We start from the raw sequence: 16,252 nt of genomic DNA, 5'->3' as shown, positions 1-16,252 counted from the left end.
GAGCACCACCCATTCCTCTCTCCATTTTCTTCTACTTGTCTGCAATTGACTGGGGATTAAAGGTTTGTCTGTGTTGAAACGTTTGTCGACATCAGAGGGTTCTCAACCCTCGCACTCTAATACCATGTAAAGATTATGTGTTGGAGCATAAGACTCAAGAGACTCTATTCAAAATAATACACTCTATGTGTATACAAATGTGCTCAAAGAGCACTTTTATACAAGCCCTTACAACGGGCTGACACAAGTACCTTTAGAACTTTAATGCTCACTTTAGAGCATCTGACACTAATTCCTAAAGTTATTCCTGCCTACTGACATAGGAGCGTAGGCCTCTAACAGCCTCCTGGCTCCCCACCGATCTGGTCTATCTATCTATCGATCTATTTGTCCATCTATTTGTCCATCTATCTATCTATCTATCCATCTATTTGTCCATCTATCTATCGGTATGTCTATCTATGTATCTATCAAACCAACAATCAACAACCTTGGGAGGGATCCATTTTTGGGGACGAGAAATGCCCAAATGAGGAAGGGGAGCTATTTTTGATATTATATTTCTCAGAATCCAAATCAATAGAGACAGACAGACCGACAGACAGAGAGAGAGAGATCCATCATGGCTATGGCGCCTCCCATCCCGACCCTCTGCCATTTCTTCCCTTTCTCTTCCTCCGCGCTCCCTCCTCTCCGTGTTCAATCACCTGCACAGGTATGCCTATCTCTTCCCTCCTTTCCGTTTCGTCTCCTTACATCCTTCTACACCGTTTCCTCCCGTTTCGTTCCTTCTCATCAATGTCCCGTTCCTCAATAAGTTTCCCAATGCCACGATCATCCATGGCACTCGAATACTTGCTCACAGTTTCTGGTTCCATTACGCAACTTCCGTTTTTTTGTTTCGTTTAATCCAGTGCCATGATGAATCTTTCCTGTAGCTGTGCATAGCTCCCTCATGTACAAGATAGATCCTCCTTTTGTTTCCAGTTCTTCCAATCCAATCCAACGATGAAGCTCGTTGTGGGGCACCCCATTTAATATACAAAGTGACCCTTTCGTTAAGCTAATGCACAAAAATGCTTCCATTGTGCACTAAACGGTCAGTCTTGCTACCATTTCCTTAATTTAGTGCAATGATAATTCCATTATGCACAACAAGACTCAATTTGTTTTCCACTTCAATCCAATGTAATGTTTATCTCTGCAAAGTGCTTCCATGATGCTTTCCCTTTCTTTCCATCCATAGTCCTTGCACAACGTGTCCATTATAAGCAAAATGATTAGATACGTTTCCCTTTCTTTAAGTTAATACAATAATACTCCTTGAAGGGAGGTTCATTTATGCACAAAATATTTCCATTTCGTCAACATGGAACAATAATCCTTTTGTTGTGTTTCTATTATGCACAAGATGGCAAGTTTTGTTTCCATCACATTAATTCTATGCAACTTTATATCTTGCGTGGCAAGTGCTTCTTCCATTATGCACATGGGGAATTACTTATATCTTTTCAGATACACATATGCTTTCCCAGATAAATATAAGAAATTGTGCCCAAAATGACTAGTTTTCCATTCCATTATGCACATAGAGAAGTTTTTATGCCTTTCCAGATACATATATGCCTTCCCAGATAAATGTAAGAAATTGAGCCGAAAATGATCAGTTTTTCGTGCCAATCTAGATGAATGAAAATGATGATTTTGATTATCATGCCGTTTCCAGATGAAAAGAAGTGGTGCCTTTCATAAAGCCTTTTCAGATGTATAGAAGTTGTACCTGAAATTATTAGGTTTCTATATCTTTCTAGATGAATATCATCATAATGCAATTTCTGGATGAATAGAAATGTTGCTTTAGTCATTGTTAAGTTGGCTACCACATTTTGCAGGAATGGAGTTACTGTTTCTTGAAGAAACATCGTTCAAGTTTTAATGTGAATAAAATTTCAAGACAGATTAAAGCTATCAAAGAAACCGATAAAAAATCTTCAAGACTGACCTCAACACCTTCTCGTTCACCCCCTGCTCCAAAGGTAAGTTCTAACTTTTACGAAATATCTGACCTTTCTGCTGTTTCCTCTGCTGAAAAGATTCTCTGAAAGTTGAAAAGAAAATTACATGAAAAGCCATTTGGTTTTGAGTCAAAAGAAAATTCACAAATTTCCGTTTTCTACTAAATTTCTGAGCTTTTCATTCTGTTGTTTTCTCCACTGCCAAGATTCTGTGAAAATTCAGATAATGACATGAAAATTTCATTTGATTTGAGTCAGAAGAAATCCATGGCTTCATACAGGATAATGAGTACAAGAAGAGTGCTCAAACGGGATCATCTAGTACTCGTTATTCAGCATGGACAAAATCAGTTACAGAAGTTGCTGATGATCTTGGAGTTAATATTAACTTGGGGCTATCTTCTTCTGAAATTGAAGAGAAAAGAAGAAAATATGGATGGAATGAACTGGATCAGCCACAAAGAAAATCCTTCTGGTCACTTATTGCAGCACAGTTTGAAGACTCTTTAGTGCAAATTCTTCTCGCAGCAGCAGGTGTTTCCTTCATCTTAACTCTTGCAGATGTTCCAGAAGGCCAAACAATCAGCCTTGATTCATTCACTGAACCAATCATCATATTATCAATTGTAATATTGAATGGCGTCATTGGAGTTTGGCAAGAGAGCAAAGCAGAGAGCACCTTGCAAGCTCTAAATCAAATGCAATCTCAGTCAGCAAGAGTCATGAGAGATGGTAAAGAAATAACAGAGATTCCAGCCAGGGAACTTGTTCCTGGTGATATTGTAGAATTAAGAACAGGAGACAAAGTTTCAGCTGATATGCGTGTTGCTTTTTTAAAATCGGGAACAGTTCGTCTTCAACAAGCTTCATTGACTGGAGAGAGCGAACCTGTCGCAAAGGAAGTACACTCTTTGTATGACCAAGAGATCGAATTGCAAGGCAAGGAAAACATGGTCTTCTCAGGAACAACCATCACCAATGGAACCATTGTGTGCATAGTAACAAACACAGGAATGGACACAGAACTTGGCAAAATACAAGCACAAATCCAGGACGCATCACTTGAGAACTATGATTCTCCATTGTCGAGGAAGCTGGAAGAGTTTTCGGATGGGTTGACTAAATGCGTTGGAACGATTTGTGTTATTGTTTGGCTTGTTAACTACAAGTATTTTCTTACTTGGGATAACAATGGTGCTATCAGTATCAATTTAGAACAAGCAACATACTATTTCAAGGTACTGATTTTACCTCATTACTTTTTTCAAACAAAAATAAAGTTTCAATGAAAATGGAAAGTATTATATGTTTGATAGAGCTTAAGTGTTCATGTGTGTCACAATGATTGCAGATGTAGGCAATGTCATGTCAATATGCATGGGTGTGTTTGCACATGTACAATAATGATATGCGTATATTAGTAGAATAATGGATGTGTATATGCCCATGCATACACATGCAGAATAACTATGTACTATGTGGATGGCCATGCTTGCATGATGCAATGTGTATGTGTGCACATAAATGATTCTGTATCTATGTATATGAACATGTTTGCACAAGTACAATAGTACATTGTCGATGTGTATAAAACCAGGCTTGCACATGTAAAATAATGTCATGTCACATGTGATGGGACTTAGTACTATTCTTTTCTGTTTTACTGAAAATATATATTCATTGAATTGATATTCTATGTTTGTATATTCATCACGTTGATTTTCCATGTTTATATGTATTCTGATGATGTTGATTTTCCATAGTTTATATGTATTTTAATGAAGTTGATTTTCCGTGTTTTTTTGTATACTCTTGAAGTTGATTTGGCATGTTTGTGGATGATTTTGAAGGTTGCCGTGGCACTAGCTGTGGCTGCAATTCCAGAAGGCCTTCCTGCAGTCATTACTACGTGCTTAGCCTTGGGTACTAGAAGAATGGCTGAAGAAAATGCTATTGTCCGGAAATTACCGTCTGTTGAAACTTTGGGTTGCACAACTGTCATTTGTTCAGACAAAACAGGAACCCTAACCACCAATGAAATGTCTGTGGTCCAAATTGGTACAATGCAAGAATCAGGACAGATGCAATGTTTATTGGTGACAGGAAATACGTATAATCCAACTGATGGTGTCATAATTGGCTTACAAGAAATGTTAGACCATAATCTTGAAGCCTTGGCACAGATCTGCTCCGTTTGCAATGATGCTGGTGTTGATTATAAGGATGGGAGATATGTTGCGAATGGAATGCCAACAGAAGCTGCATTACTCGTTAGACGTCGATTTCATTTGCAATAAAAAACTTATGTATCCTACATATAATCGATAATGCAATGTTTTCTTGTCTCACTGGTTTATACAGGTTTTAGTTGAAAAATTGGGCATCAGAACCAAAACAAAATGGAGTGATTATTGTGCTAAAGATAGGAGCACAATACTGAGTATGTATAGATTTCATTGTCTTCTATAATAGGTGTCATACTGAGTACTACATTTCTCGTTTCCCTACATGCATATCTTTTTGTATCTAAAGCTCCAAAATTCTTGCACGTTACAGTTATGTGACACTTGTGGGTTCGATAAAAGATGTATTTCTCTTCTAGACATAAATCTCATCAGCAGTTGATCTTTGCCACTATATGAAACCATGGCCATGATGGGGTTTTAAAGGACCATACCCACATAATCAACCCTCCCTTCTCCCTGTGTAGGGGAAAAAAAAGAAATTAGAGAAATCCTTCAGAGTTTCAAAGAACAAAACATTTAATTAAACTGGAATGAAAGAAAGAAAGATATATTAATGTCTTCTTAGTCCAAAATTGGGCCATGAGACAATTGGTTTATAACAAAATGGGGTATTTACCCATTCATAGAAAGTAAAAATAAAATAAAAATTGAACTTAAGCTAAAAGAGTTCTAGTATTGTACAGAACATGTTATGGTGTAACATATTTAATAAAGGCTATGGCTTTGTACTAGGCCTAGTTTCATTTCCATCCAAGTCTTTCGAAAAAAGTGGGAGGTCAAAGGGTTTCGTTGCAGTTGTAGACCATGGTCTCAATGTAAACGGTACCCCAACCATAGCTTCTAGGCGGTGTAGTTCACGTTCCCTTGTCTTCTTAATTGCTTCTACACTACGTCAAGTTGCTTTGAAGCCCGATATTTGAGGGCGTTTGGTTGTTCTTTGGTTCTCTGCTTCAGCCATGGAGAGGCCGAGTGGTGCAAGTGTGTCCACATTCATCGTCTTCCCTTGTCCCTGAAAAATTTCATTGGTTACATGTTGGGGAATGTTAGAAAGGTTTTGTTAATATTTTGTAGCTTATTCTCTCTACATTGTTTTAGCTCTAAGATATATCTACCTTATTTCTTTATATCTAGTGTATCTAATAGTTTGGAGAGGGTGGGGGAGGGTCCGAGTATATCTTGGTATTTTGACTAAACATTCAGCAGAAATGATAACTTGCCTTATACAATGTGCTTAATAAGCAGGTGTTTGTGATTTATATCGACATTTTTGCAAGAGGCTTTTCACTTTAGAGTTCGATCGTGTCCGGAAATCTATGGGTGTGATTGTTACTGAAAGCTTCAAGGATGTAAACATGAATAAGCTTCTTGTGAAGGTCTGTAAACAATATGATCTAATTTCAAACTAATACTTAAATTTGTATTGATGTTCTGTTGCTGATAATACTAGTCCCCTCCTGTAGGGTGCAGCAGAGTTTGTATTGGAAAGATGCATCAGTGTTATGACACAAGATGGTTCAATTGTGCCTCTTACCACAAGATATAGGGAAGAAATTCTCACAAACATGAATCTTTTAGCAAGCAAAGGTTTGCGAGTTCTTGCATGTGCATACAAGACAGGTTTAGGCAGCTTGGATGACTACACTGGTCCACTACATCCTCAGCATAAGATGCTTCTGAATGCTGAGAGCTATCCCACAATTGAAAGTGAGCTGACTTTTGTAGGTCTTGTTGGAATGCAGGTACACTTTTATCAAATGTTTAGGACAAACCCTTGAATACCCCTGATTTTTTCTTTATTTCCTCAAATGCACCTGGTCAACCCCAGAAGGAGCAACTATATGGTCAAGCCACCCCGTTTTCCTCAAACATATCTGTTGTATGACCAATTACATTGTTCATTTCATCCCCTCTTCCTCTCTGTCAAATGTTGAGCAGGGATATTTGGGGAAATAAAGAAACTGTGGTATATCTGAGGTTTTCCCCCAAATTATGTATCTGTTTGCATGCTCCCATAGGCCCATTTTTTTAATGTTTTTTTTCTGTTGTGCAACATGATATCATTTAACTTTTGAATATTATGGGTAGTATGCACCTCAACAATATCCTACGATTCTGGGGGTGGATATTTGTCATCCCAATCAATGTTGACCACAATTCTAGAATTATCAAAGAGGTTTTAATATTTGCGCACAAACATGAATTGCCTGCATATGACAATGCGTGGATGCTTAATTCTTTTATATAGTTGACTGACACTCCTCTCACCGTAATTACGACACCTAACGTTAAAAAGAATAGGTTGCCACTTCTAGATGTTTTATTTAGTATGAAAATTTGTTTATAAATTGCCCTCATGTGTTTTTTCTGTATGTAATAAGACTCAGATATTTATTCTATCCACCTAGGTTCAATGTTTTATCTTTACTTTTCTAGTTATAAGACATTATACCAGACCTCACTGGAATGTAAGTCTTTGGTTTTGTAGGTCATTTCCTTATTTTCAAGATCTCAATACATAAGATTTCATTTAATTTATCTATCACGTGTGTTTTAGAAATGGATTGGTCTTATTTTTTGTACAGGATCCTCCTAGGAAAGAGGTGAAGGATGCTATCGCAGATTGCAAAAATGCAGGAATAGGTGTTATTGTAATAACTGGAGATAACAAGAACACAGCAGAGGCAATTTGCAGGAACATTGGCCTTTTTGACCAGAATGAAGATTTGAGTTCTAAATCTTTCCTTGGAAGGGATTTCATGAAACTATCTCAAGTGGAACAATGTGCGTTATTGTCTGGTAAAACAAAGAAGAGTTTTCTCTTTTCTCGTGCAGAGCCTATCCATAAACAAGAGATAGTTCGTCTTCTTAAGAAAGTTGGTGAAGTGGTTGCAATGACCGGAGATGGAGTCAATGATGCACCTGCTTTGAAGCTAGCAGACATTGGTATTGCAATGGGTGGTACTGGAACAGAGGTACTCTTTCTGTTACATGTTCTCTCTCAAAGCGGTGGATTATTCATGTGATGTTTTAGTCTTTACAATAGCATTGGCTTTTCTAAGTGTTCTTCTATAGCATTTAGTCAGTGTTGGAAACTGAAGCTGTTCATACCTAGGTATTTAAGAAAATAGAGGTCCTCTTTACTTTTGTCTCATGGTAGAGTTCTTCCTGTGATTTCTTAATCTTAGCAAATTGTAGGCCTTCTAAGTGTTCTATAACTTGTTTCTGTCTTTAAGAAGAGTTTGTAATAATGTTTGGGTCAAGGTTCGTTACTTCTCAGCTGAGTTTCTTTTTAATGCATGAAAGTGATATGAAATTGTTTGGAAATGAAGACAGATTGGTAGGAATCTTTTAGAAATTGCATATACTTCTGTTGTATAGTTATTCTCTTTATAAATATTTGCATATGGTAAGTGAAGTTTTTACCCATGTGCTAGTGAACCTAGGCACCCTTTACCTGAACATTCTTCTGTAATAAGTACATATTTGTGAGTCAGTTAAGTATTTATTTAATTTGGGATTTTTTCCAGGTTGCAAAAGAAGCGAGTGACATGATTTTACTCGATGATAATTTTAATACTATAGTGGTTGCAGTAAGGGAAGGCAGGGCGATCTATGACAATATGAAGGCTTTTATCCGATATCTAATCTCGTCGAACATTGGTGAAGTAGTTTCGATATTTGCAACAGCACTTCTAGGTCTTCCACAAGGTCTGATACCAGTTCAACTATTGTGGGTAAACCTAGTTACAGATGGTGCTCCAGCAACAGCGTTAGGATTCAATCCTCCTGATAAAGACATAATGCAAAGATCTCCAAGACCACCTGAAGAGGGTCTAGTGACTGGATGGACTCTCTTCCGGTTCCTTACAGTTGGATCTTATGTTGGCCTGGCTACTGTCGGTATATTTGTCTCATGGTATCTTAACAATGAGTCCTTTATTGGTGTGGATATGTCAAGAGATGGGCACACATCGATCACATTCAATCAATTAACTCATTGGGGGGAATGCTCAAGATGGTTGGATTTTGAAGTAAGCTCATATTCAGCTGGATCCCAGATTCTTACATTTCCCGATCCATGCAAATACTTTGTAGATGGGAAGGTGAAACCCTCGACTCTCTCAATGTCTACATTGGTTGTGATCGAAATGCTCAATGCTCTAAATGCACTTTCGGAGAGGAATAGCTTGTTGGAGGTCCAGCCTTGGGTCAATAAATGGCTGATTTTGGCTATTGTTGTGTCTATGGGATTGCATTTTGCTATCTTGTACACACCTTGGCTATCAACAGCCTTTGGTGTTGTCCCATTGAGCGTTGATGATTGGCTTTTAGTGCTTTTGTTTTCACTTCCTGTGATCCCATTGGAAGAAGCTCTTAAGTTAATCGGTCGAACCATCTTTTCATCCCACATCAAGGATGAGTTGTAAGATGATCAATACAACATTGGGCAAATCTGGAGAGCTCCCATTAAATTTTAACCAATTACTGAAAATATTGCTCATGATTAGTACAACTTGTCTTTTATTAAAAGAAATGAGAAATTAGTGAATGAAATAGAAACTGAAGGTGTAGAATTGAACATGAAATAGTAATGCATCGATTGACTTGGATTCAAATATTGAGACCGACCTTCAGAGGTTTCCAGCAACATAACCAGTGTTGTATTGAAGTTGCTCATTTTTGTTGAGTTCGAATGCATTTTAGGTTTGGCCTTTTGTCTCTTGATATCCGTAAAATAACCATCTTTGTATTAGTTTCAAATGAATGGGTTTAAGAATACACCTGATTTTGTGCGCTAGTGGAAATGCATGTTACTTGTACGTGAGTACACATCTTGCACACAAGTGAAATTTGGCCCCCATTGAAAGAGCAATAGCGATGATACATGACATGATCCCCAATTCTCATACGATAAGAAATTGGAAATACTTTGAAAGGTACAATAAATTAGAGAATTCTATCCTAGAAGTGTTGGCATAAGAAGATGAATGAACCATGAGGAGAAGATTGTTGTAAACCTAGGGGATATCACATTTTGCATAAGAAGAGTGCTCATTGCACCTATATTTGTTCGGTGAAATGATGTTAACAAGAGATCCATTATTTCATACATAAGCTAAACATGTCAAGATGCACTATCTTGATATAACAAAGGGTATGGTCCATGCTTGATCAATCACCACAATGGTATGCTCCATATGCATGACATGAAAGTTTGATGTGCCTACTAAATAACCACCCCAAGAGATACATCCTTCACATGCACATCCCACCCATCCTTGCATCATGGAGATCATACACATATCAGATACGAATGGATTCTTTTTGTTACGGGCATGACCATTTAATATCCCATGGTGAGAATTACCATAGTATTCTATACATGTGGATAAGTGTGAGGGTTAAACGAGAGTGTAAAAAAGGGGATGATTACTTTTAATCCTCGGGATTGAGACAACCCGTTAAGCCAAGTGTGAGCTTGCTTGGGGGCCTTGGGTCTCGCTATATATATGAGGCCTAACTACCCTCATTTGAGGATCTTTTGACAACGTTAGAGTCTCGACGTAGTCAAAAGATCCTCTAATGAGGGTAGCAAGGCCTCATATTTATAGCGAGACCCAAGGCCCCCAGGCAAGCTCCCACTTGGCCTAATGGGTTGTCTCAATCATGAGGATTAAAAGTAATCCTCCCCTTCTTTACATTCTCGTTTAACCCTCACACTTATCCACGTGTATAGAATACTACGGTAATTCTCACCATGGGATATTATATGGTCTAACGTAAGCATATGATAAGGATAAAAGATAGGTAGATAGAAAGGAGAGAGAGAAAGAAGGGTGTCGATCCACCCAACCACCCCCGAGCGAAGGGATCGAGACGGACTCGAGCCTCGATCGGCGTCCCATACCACCGCCATGGCGTCGACTTGTACCTGGTGTTGGTGCGTTTGCTACAAGAGTTGACCCACCACAACGTTAGAGTCTCGACGTAGTCAAAAGATCCTCAAATGAGGGTAGCAAGGCCTCATATTTCTAGCAAGACCCAAGGCCCCCAAGCAAGTTCACACTTGGCCTAATGGGTTGTCTCAATCCCAAGGATTAAAAGTAATCCCCCCCTTCTTTACACTCTCGTTTAACCCTGACACTTATCCATGTGTATAGAATACTACGGTAATTATCACCACAGGATATTATATGGTCTAACGTAAGCATATGATAAGGATAAAAGATAGATAGATAGAAAGGAGAGAGAAAAAGAAGGGTGTCAATCCACCCGACCACCCCCAAACGAAGGGATCGAGACGGACTCGAGCCTCGATCGTCGTCCCATACCACCGCCATGGCGTCGAGTCGTACCTGGTGATGGCGCGCTCGCTACAAGAATTGACCCACCACAACGTTAGAGTCTCGACGTAGTCAAAAGATCCTCAAATGAGGGTAGCAATGCCTCATATTTATAGCGAGACCGAAGGCCCCCAGGCAAGTTCACACTTAACCTAATGGGTTGTCTCAATCCCGAGGATTAAAAGTAATCCTCCCCTTCATTACACTCTCGTTTAACCCTCACACTTATCCACGTGTATAGAATACTACGATAACTCTCACCACGAAATATTATATGGTCATGCCCGTAACACTTTTGAACAAAAGTTTCCATCAACAATGGGCTCATAAAATCCAATTAGAACATCGAGCATTCGTGATCATTGACAATAGTGCCAACACCAAAAATGATTCGTCGGATCCCAACGTTTTGGACAAGTGAGCCACCTCTCGAGGACCGACTTGGACATTTCAAATGCCACCAAAATTCATCGGGGCGACAAATGACGTGATGTCAATACACACACATAACACACGTGGGGGCTTGTGTCTATTTGCTACCAAATCATAATGAGGCATGATGATAGTTAGGAATGGTGCAAGGTGGGTTTTTGAGGGCACATGCGATCTACACCATCAGATCTTTATCCCCAAAAAATGTGTCATTATAAAATACACCTTTGGTAGCCCGACTTATTTCAGTGGCCTGACTCTCTCAGTGTAGTTGCATGACTCTCTAAGTGTAGTTGCCTGACTCAAAGCTTGACATCAAAAACTTTTAAAAACTTGTTAGTCCAAAAAAAAACTGACATCAAAATCTCTAAGTTTTAGATATATAAAATTTTTGCCATTACAAAAAAAACATTGTAAATCTTCTTCCCAATGTAAAACAAAAAGTCAGAAATCATTCCAAACATTGTTTTGTCTCAAATTTCACCTCAGCATTACAATTTTCAACCACTAGTAAAAATTGCAACTAACAAAGATTCAGCAACAAAAAAATAAAAAATGTGTTTTGAACATACTAGAAATTTCAAATAACATAAATTTCCAGCCATGAAAATTTTCAAAGATCGCAAATATCCGGTGTGGATTTTCAAAGACAAAAACCTCCAAAATCTTTAACCCAAAACCTAGAAATGAAAACTAAATCCATATAAAAGCAGATATCATGGTTCTTGTGGGGAGGATGGCAAAATACAACCACAATTTTTGTAGCAATCAACATTCGAGTCCCTTGAAGTCAAGGTCACGCCATTGCACTGCAAACATTGAACCTTCTCATTCTCACATATTGGAAACCGCTTCCTAGCCTGACTCACATCCCTTTGTAGTCTTCTGAATAATCCCCGACGGCCTATAAAGGAAAGGGGAGAAGACTGAAACTAGATCGCATTTTGGCAAGGACGAGGTGCTGTCAGACTGGGAACCGAGCTCTCTCCTCCTCTATCGTTGTTTACTACAGGTTTTCTGAGTCGGTTGCCTCTGCTTCGAGGAAAGCATGTGTACTTCCGGCAGAGGCTCTACTATGTGTGCGCGTGGGTGTGTGATTGTTTGGGTTGGGTCTATCGCCGACTATCCGGTTCTAAACTTGCAAACGTTGTAACCTTTACTAATATTGGAATCGAACCTCTTGTTTCTCTCTCAGTGTGTTTCTATGAGTTTCCTTTTACGCGAGTGTGCATCTTGTTCAGTCGGTATACACGTTAGTAGTTCATTCAGCCGGCAAGCACTATCGGTTGTAAGCGGGCCTAACTGGCCCTACGCGTGTGCTCTTCTCCCGCTCCACCTTCTTCTTTCTCTTCCTCCTCAGTTTAGGGCCCCCGTGGTCCCGCCTTATTTCCTACGCGAAAGCGGAACAACATGACATTATTTGGTGAACTCGATGTGAAACAAGGCGATAGAGTTGTCGAAGATGAGGGGATCAGAGCTCGCCGAAGCCATGGCGGCAACAGTCGATCGGATAGTAAGTGCTCGCGAGGGCACGTGCGCCCTCGACAGGGCCATTGAAGCAATTGTCGGTACAATAGGCCGGTTCGGTGGGAAGGACGCCACGAGTTATTTGGAGGCCTACCGGGCTGAGATGGTGATGAGGAACATTCCGAAGGATAGGCGTCTGGCTGAGTTCCCTCGGGTGGAGACACCCGACATCCATGCAGAGGTGCTCGAGGTACAGGCTAGATGCCGGACCTGGGGAGAATCCGAAGCACGGCTCCTCGAAAGGTACGGGCTTGATGACGCACTTCGGTTATCGAAGCGGGACATCATGGAGTGGATGGAGACCCCCGGAAAGGGGAGGAATGCATCGGCGCTCCTCCGGGAGTTCGAAGAACGCTTCACACGGCTCTCGACATTGGACAGGACCATGCTAGACATGAGCCGGGTCCTGTTGTTTGTCAAAGCGGTGGACGTGCGAGATCGGGATCAAGTGGGTCTCCCGCTAGAGACAGATCATGGGCTGGCGACCAACTGGGCCACGGTCAAAAGAGTCTGCAATCGTTTCGACAAGCGGCGTGAGTGGGGCGACGAGGGATCGTTAGTGGCGAGACCCATCTAGGCAAGGAAGTTCGATAAGCCTTCACCGGCACGAAAAGAGGGGACCCGGGATTGGCTTGAGACAGGCTTGATATCGACTGGCGCGATCAAGGGCCCATCCGGAGGAGCGGCTCTTGAGGAGCTGACACAAATGGTGCGCGACCTGTAGATCGCATAGGCCTGGAGAGACAATGAAGGGCAACCACATGACCAGAGGCCACCGGTTGGACAACGGTGTATGTGGTGCGACACGGTCGGACACAACCGGCAAGACTGCGTGGAGTTTGTCAAGGCCCTCAAAGGTAATGTGGTGTATCTGTGGAACGGACGGGTGCACGCTAGTGATACCCAGAGAGCCGTGGAGACAAATTTTGGGCACGGCGGGATGAAGCGGTTAATGGAAGAAGTGGAGGCGCGCCATGCTGAGGTCGTCCGTTATTCGGCATCGACCAGAATCTAGGTAGGAGGTAATGAAGACCGGAAAACAAAAGAATCTGGCTTCTGGCCCTTGGTACTAGAAGGCGTCTCTGGCGCACGACTGAAGAGGGAAGAAGCGGACCGTGCAGAGCAGCGGGTCCGAGAGGTCACCGGGTGGGACGACCCGGTAGAGGAGAAGACCGGCTTCGTGGAAGCCGTGTGCCAAAACTACGAAATTCTGGTGAATGATAAGAGGGCAGGGAAGACCGGTGGGACCACGAACCCGAATCGGTACGACACCCAGTTCAGGCCGAAGAGGAATGAAGCCAACAATCCCGGCATGGCAGACAAAAGCGAGGCCGACCGGTTACCGGCTGGGCACCGAAATCGAAAGCACAACGGACTTGCGGAAGGTCCTCGAGGAGCAGATTCTTGATAGCAAGGTGGAGTTATTGCTGAGGGAGGTGCTAAGAAGGAGTTCCACAATTCCATGGTGGACTTGGTGAAGCATAAACGGCTCTCGATAGAGCCAGAACCGGACAAGCCGGTGGAGGTGCGAACGACACACCTGGAAGACGCAGCCTTGGGTGACACTCCTCGAGGAGCAGATTCTTGATAGCAAGGTGGAGTTATTGCTGAGGGAGGTGCTAAGAAGGAGTTCCACGATTCCATGGTGGACTTGGTGAAGCATAAACGGCTCTCGATAGAGCCAGAACCGGACAAGCAGGTGGAGGTGCGAATGACGCACCTGGAAGACGCAGCCTTGGGTGACACTCTGTCCAATTTGTAATAGTGCGACCGAACCATGAGCGTAACCGCGAGACGCCGGCGGCGATAGCCGAGGGGATTTTTAGAGAGGGCTATCAAGGCATGGGGACAGTATAGTTCGGACACTCCGGCAGAACCCCACAAGTGTACTATAGGTAGGAAGTTTTGGGTCTCCGATAACGGAGGTTGTACGATAGTTGGCGTCGGTGGCCGGGAGAAGAAGCCCGAGGAACATTTCAAAGAGTGCGGAGTCCTCCGCCCTGATGAAGAAATTAGCGGCGCCGTGGAGGCAGTCTCTTTCGACGACACCTTAGGGGAAATGGGAAAGGTGATTGATGAAGGCCTCAATGAAGACCGAGTGATTCTAGTCAACTCGGTGGAAATGTACGAAGTCATTGTCGACTTCGGAGAAAGGGTCAAGTTGGATCGGAAGGCCTACGTAGATACAAAATACAAGACTGTGGACCGGAAGGTGAGGCCAGTTGCGGCTCCCTTGCCAGAGGGCAGCGGGGAGCAGAGAAAGGGGGTTGCGTCGGACGCAAGTTTACGGAATCCGACCAGCATAGGACACCCGTTCACCGACATAACGCTACGGGGGCTCAAGGTCGGTGGGGGTGACTTCCTACTACCAGCGGAGGAGGAGAGGTTTCAGAGAATGCTCGGAATGCACGGGAAGGCCTTCGCATTTGCGCCAAGGGAGATTAGGTGCGTAGACCCGACGATTGTGGAACCAATGGTGATCTTCACGGTATCGCATGTGTCGTGGAATCTCAAGCCAATTCCGGTACCCAGAGCTCACATCCCAAGGTTGATGGAGCTGTTGAAGCAAAAGGTGGAGATGGGCACGTTGCGCTTACTGTGCCGAAGAAGAACGACACGTTGCGCTTTATTCAGGACCTGCAGCCGGTCAACAAGGTGACCATTCGGAACGCAGGTGTTAGACCGACCATTGACAAGTTCGCGGAGGCCTTCGCTGGAAGGTCGATCTATTCGGTCGGTGAATTGTACTCGGGGTATGATCAGTTCCAACTAGCCGTGGAGAGCAATGATATCACGACGATGCGGACTCCTCTTTGCCTAGAGCGGATGTGTACCCTACCACAAGGAGGGACCAACTCGGTGGCACACATGGTGAATATGATGAACAAGGTGCTGAGGGACTGCATCCCGGACATCACCATGCCGTTCTTGAACGACATCTCGATAAAGGGGTGTCCAGAAACCGTCTCCGACAAAGGTAGAAGCCATCTCCGCAATGCCGGTACGGGTGCGTAGGAAAGATAGTAGCTGACCGGGGAGAGCTGGATGCGCAGGAAGCCGAAGAGTTGTTCAACCGATTAGGGGTTAAGCTCTCCCTCACTACGACATACAACCCAGAGGCTAACGGGAAGGTAGAGCACGGGCATGGGCCGATCGTGAAGGCATTAATACACGCATGTGAAGGTTAAGTTGGGAGTTGGCTGCGGCTCCTACTTTACACACTATGGGTGGACCGAACTACGCACAGTTTGGTGACCGGGTTCATACCGGCAGAGCTGATGTACGGGCAAAAGCCGATCCTGCTGGTGGAGCAGACAATTCCTTCCTGGGCCGCGGTGGACTGGAAGGACAAGATGAGTTGGGCCGAGCTATTAGCAACGTGGATCAAGCAACTTGAGCGAAGACGGGAGGACGTGGAACAAGGGCTAGTTTGACTGAACGCATCGGCTACGACCGAAGAAGATCGAGGAAGGCGATTGGGTGTTGGTTTACGATAGCAGCATCGACAATCAGCACAAGGCGACACGGAAGTTTGCGAGGAGGTGGTTCGGGCCGTACACGGTAACGAGCGCAAACGACAACGGTACTTACCACCTTGCGGAGCTCGACGGGACGCGGATAGCGGTGCCGATAGCCGAGAAGACGATCAAAGCCTTCAAGAAGCGGCATGAAGACGAGCCGAACCCGG

General features: G+C 42.8%; 1 protein-coding gene across 1 annotated transcript; it reads left to right on the top strand.

Moving 5' to 3' along the window:
* Window positions 1-596: 596 nt before the first annotated feature.
* LOC147855330 (calcium-transporting ATPase, endoplasmic reticulum-type-like) lies at window positions 597-8,980 on the top strand. The gene is made up of 9 exons (XM_087330027.1): window positions 597-715; window positions 1,893-2,036; window positions 2,297-3,253; window positions 3,866-4,285; window positions 4,377-4,455; window positions 5,504-5,634; window positions 5,722-6,000; window positions 6,844-7,233; window positions 7,789-8,980. The coding sequence occupies exons 1-9, from the start codon at window positions 623-625 to the stop codon at window positions 8,686-8,688; spliced, it is 3,393 nt and encodes a 1,130-aa protein (XP_087186153.1). The 5' UTR covers window positions 597-622; the 3' UTR covers window positions 8,689-8,980.
* The last annotated feature ends 7,272 nt before the right edge of the window (window positions 8,981-16,252 follow it).

Source organism: Azolla caroliniana, unplaced genomic scaffold (assembly GCF_043228905.1).
Source record: "Azolla caroliniana isolate FFs.n. ecotype wild unplaced genomic scaffold, voAzoCaro1.0.p SCAF_14, whole genome shotgun sequence".
NCBI classification, from domain to species: Eukaryota; Viridiplantae; Streptophyta; class Polypodiopsida; order Salviniales; family Salviniaceae; genus Azolla; species Azolla caroliniana.
The sequence above is the reverse complement of the archived record's forward strand: the minus strand, read 5'-3'. Positions and strand labels throughout refer to the sequence as shown.

What these genes read in the sequence shown, in the direction of transcription:
- LOC147855330 (XM_087330027.1), top strand. Translation starts at nt 623, where the DNA reads ATGGCTATGGCGCCTCCCATCCCGACCCTCTGCCATTTCTTCCCTTTC. An exon ending in GTTCACCCCCTGCTCCAAAG is followed by an intron (nt 2,037 to 2,296) that starts GTAAGTTCTAAC and finishes GGCTTCATACAG; the next exon opens with GATAATGAGTACAAGAAGAG. An exon ending in AGATAGGAGCACAATACTGA is followed by an intron (nt 4,456 to 5,503) that starts GTATGTATAGAT and finishes CTTAATAAGCAG; the next exon opens with GTGTTTGTGATTTATATCGA.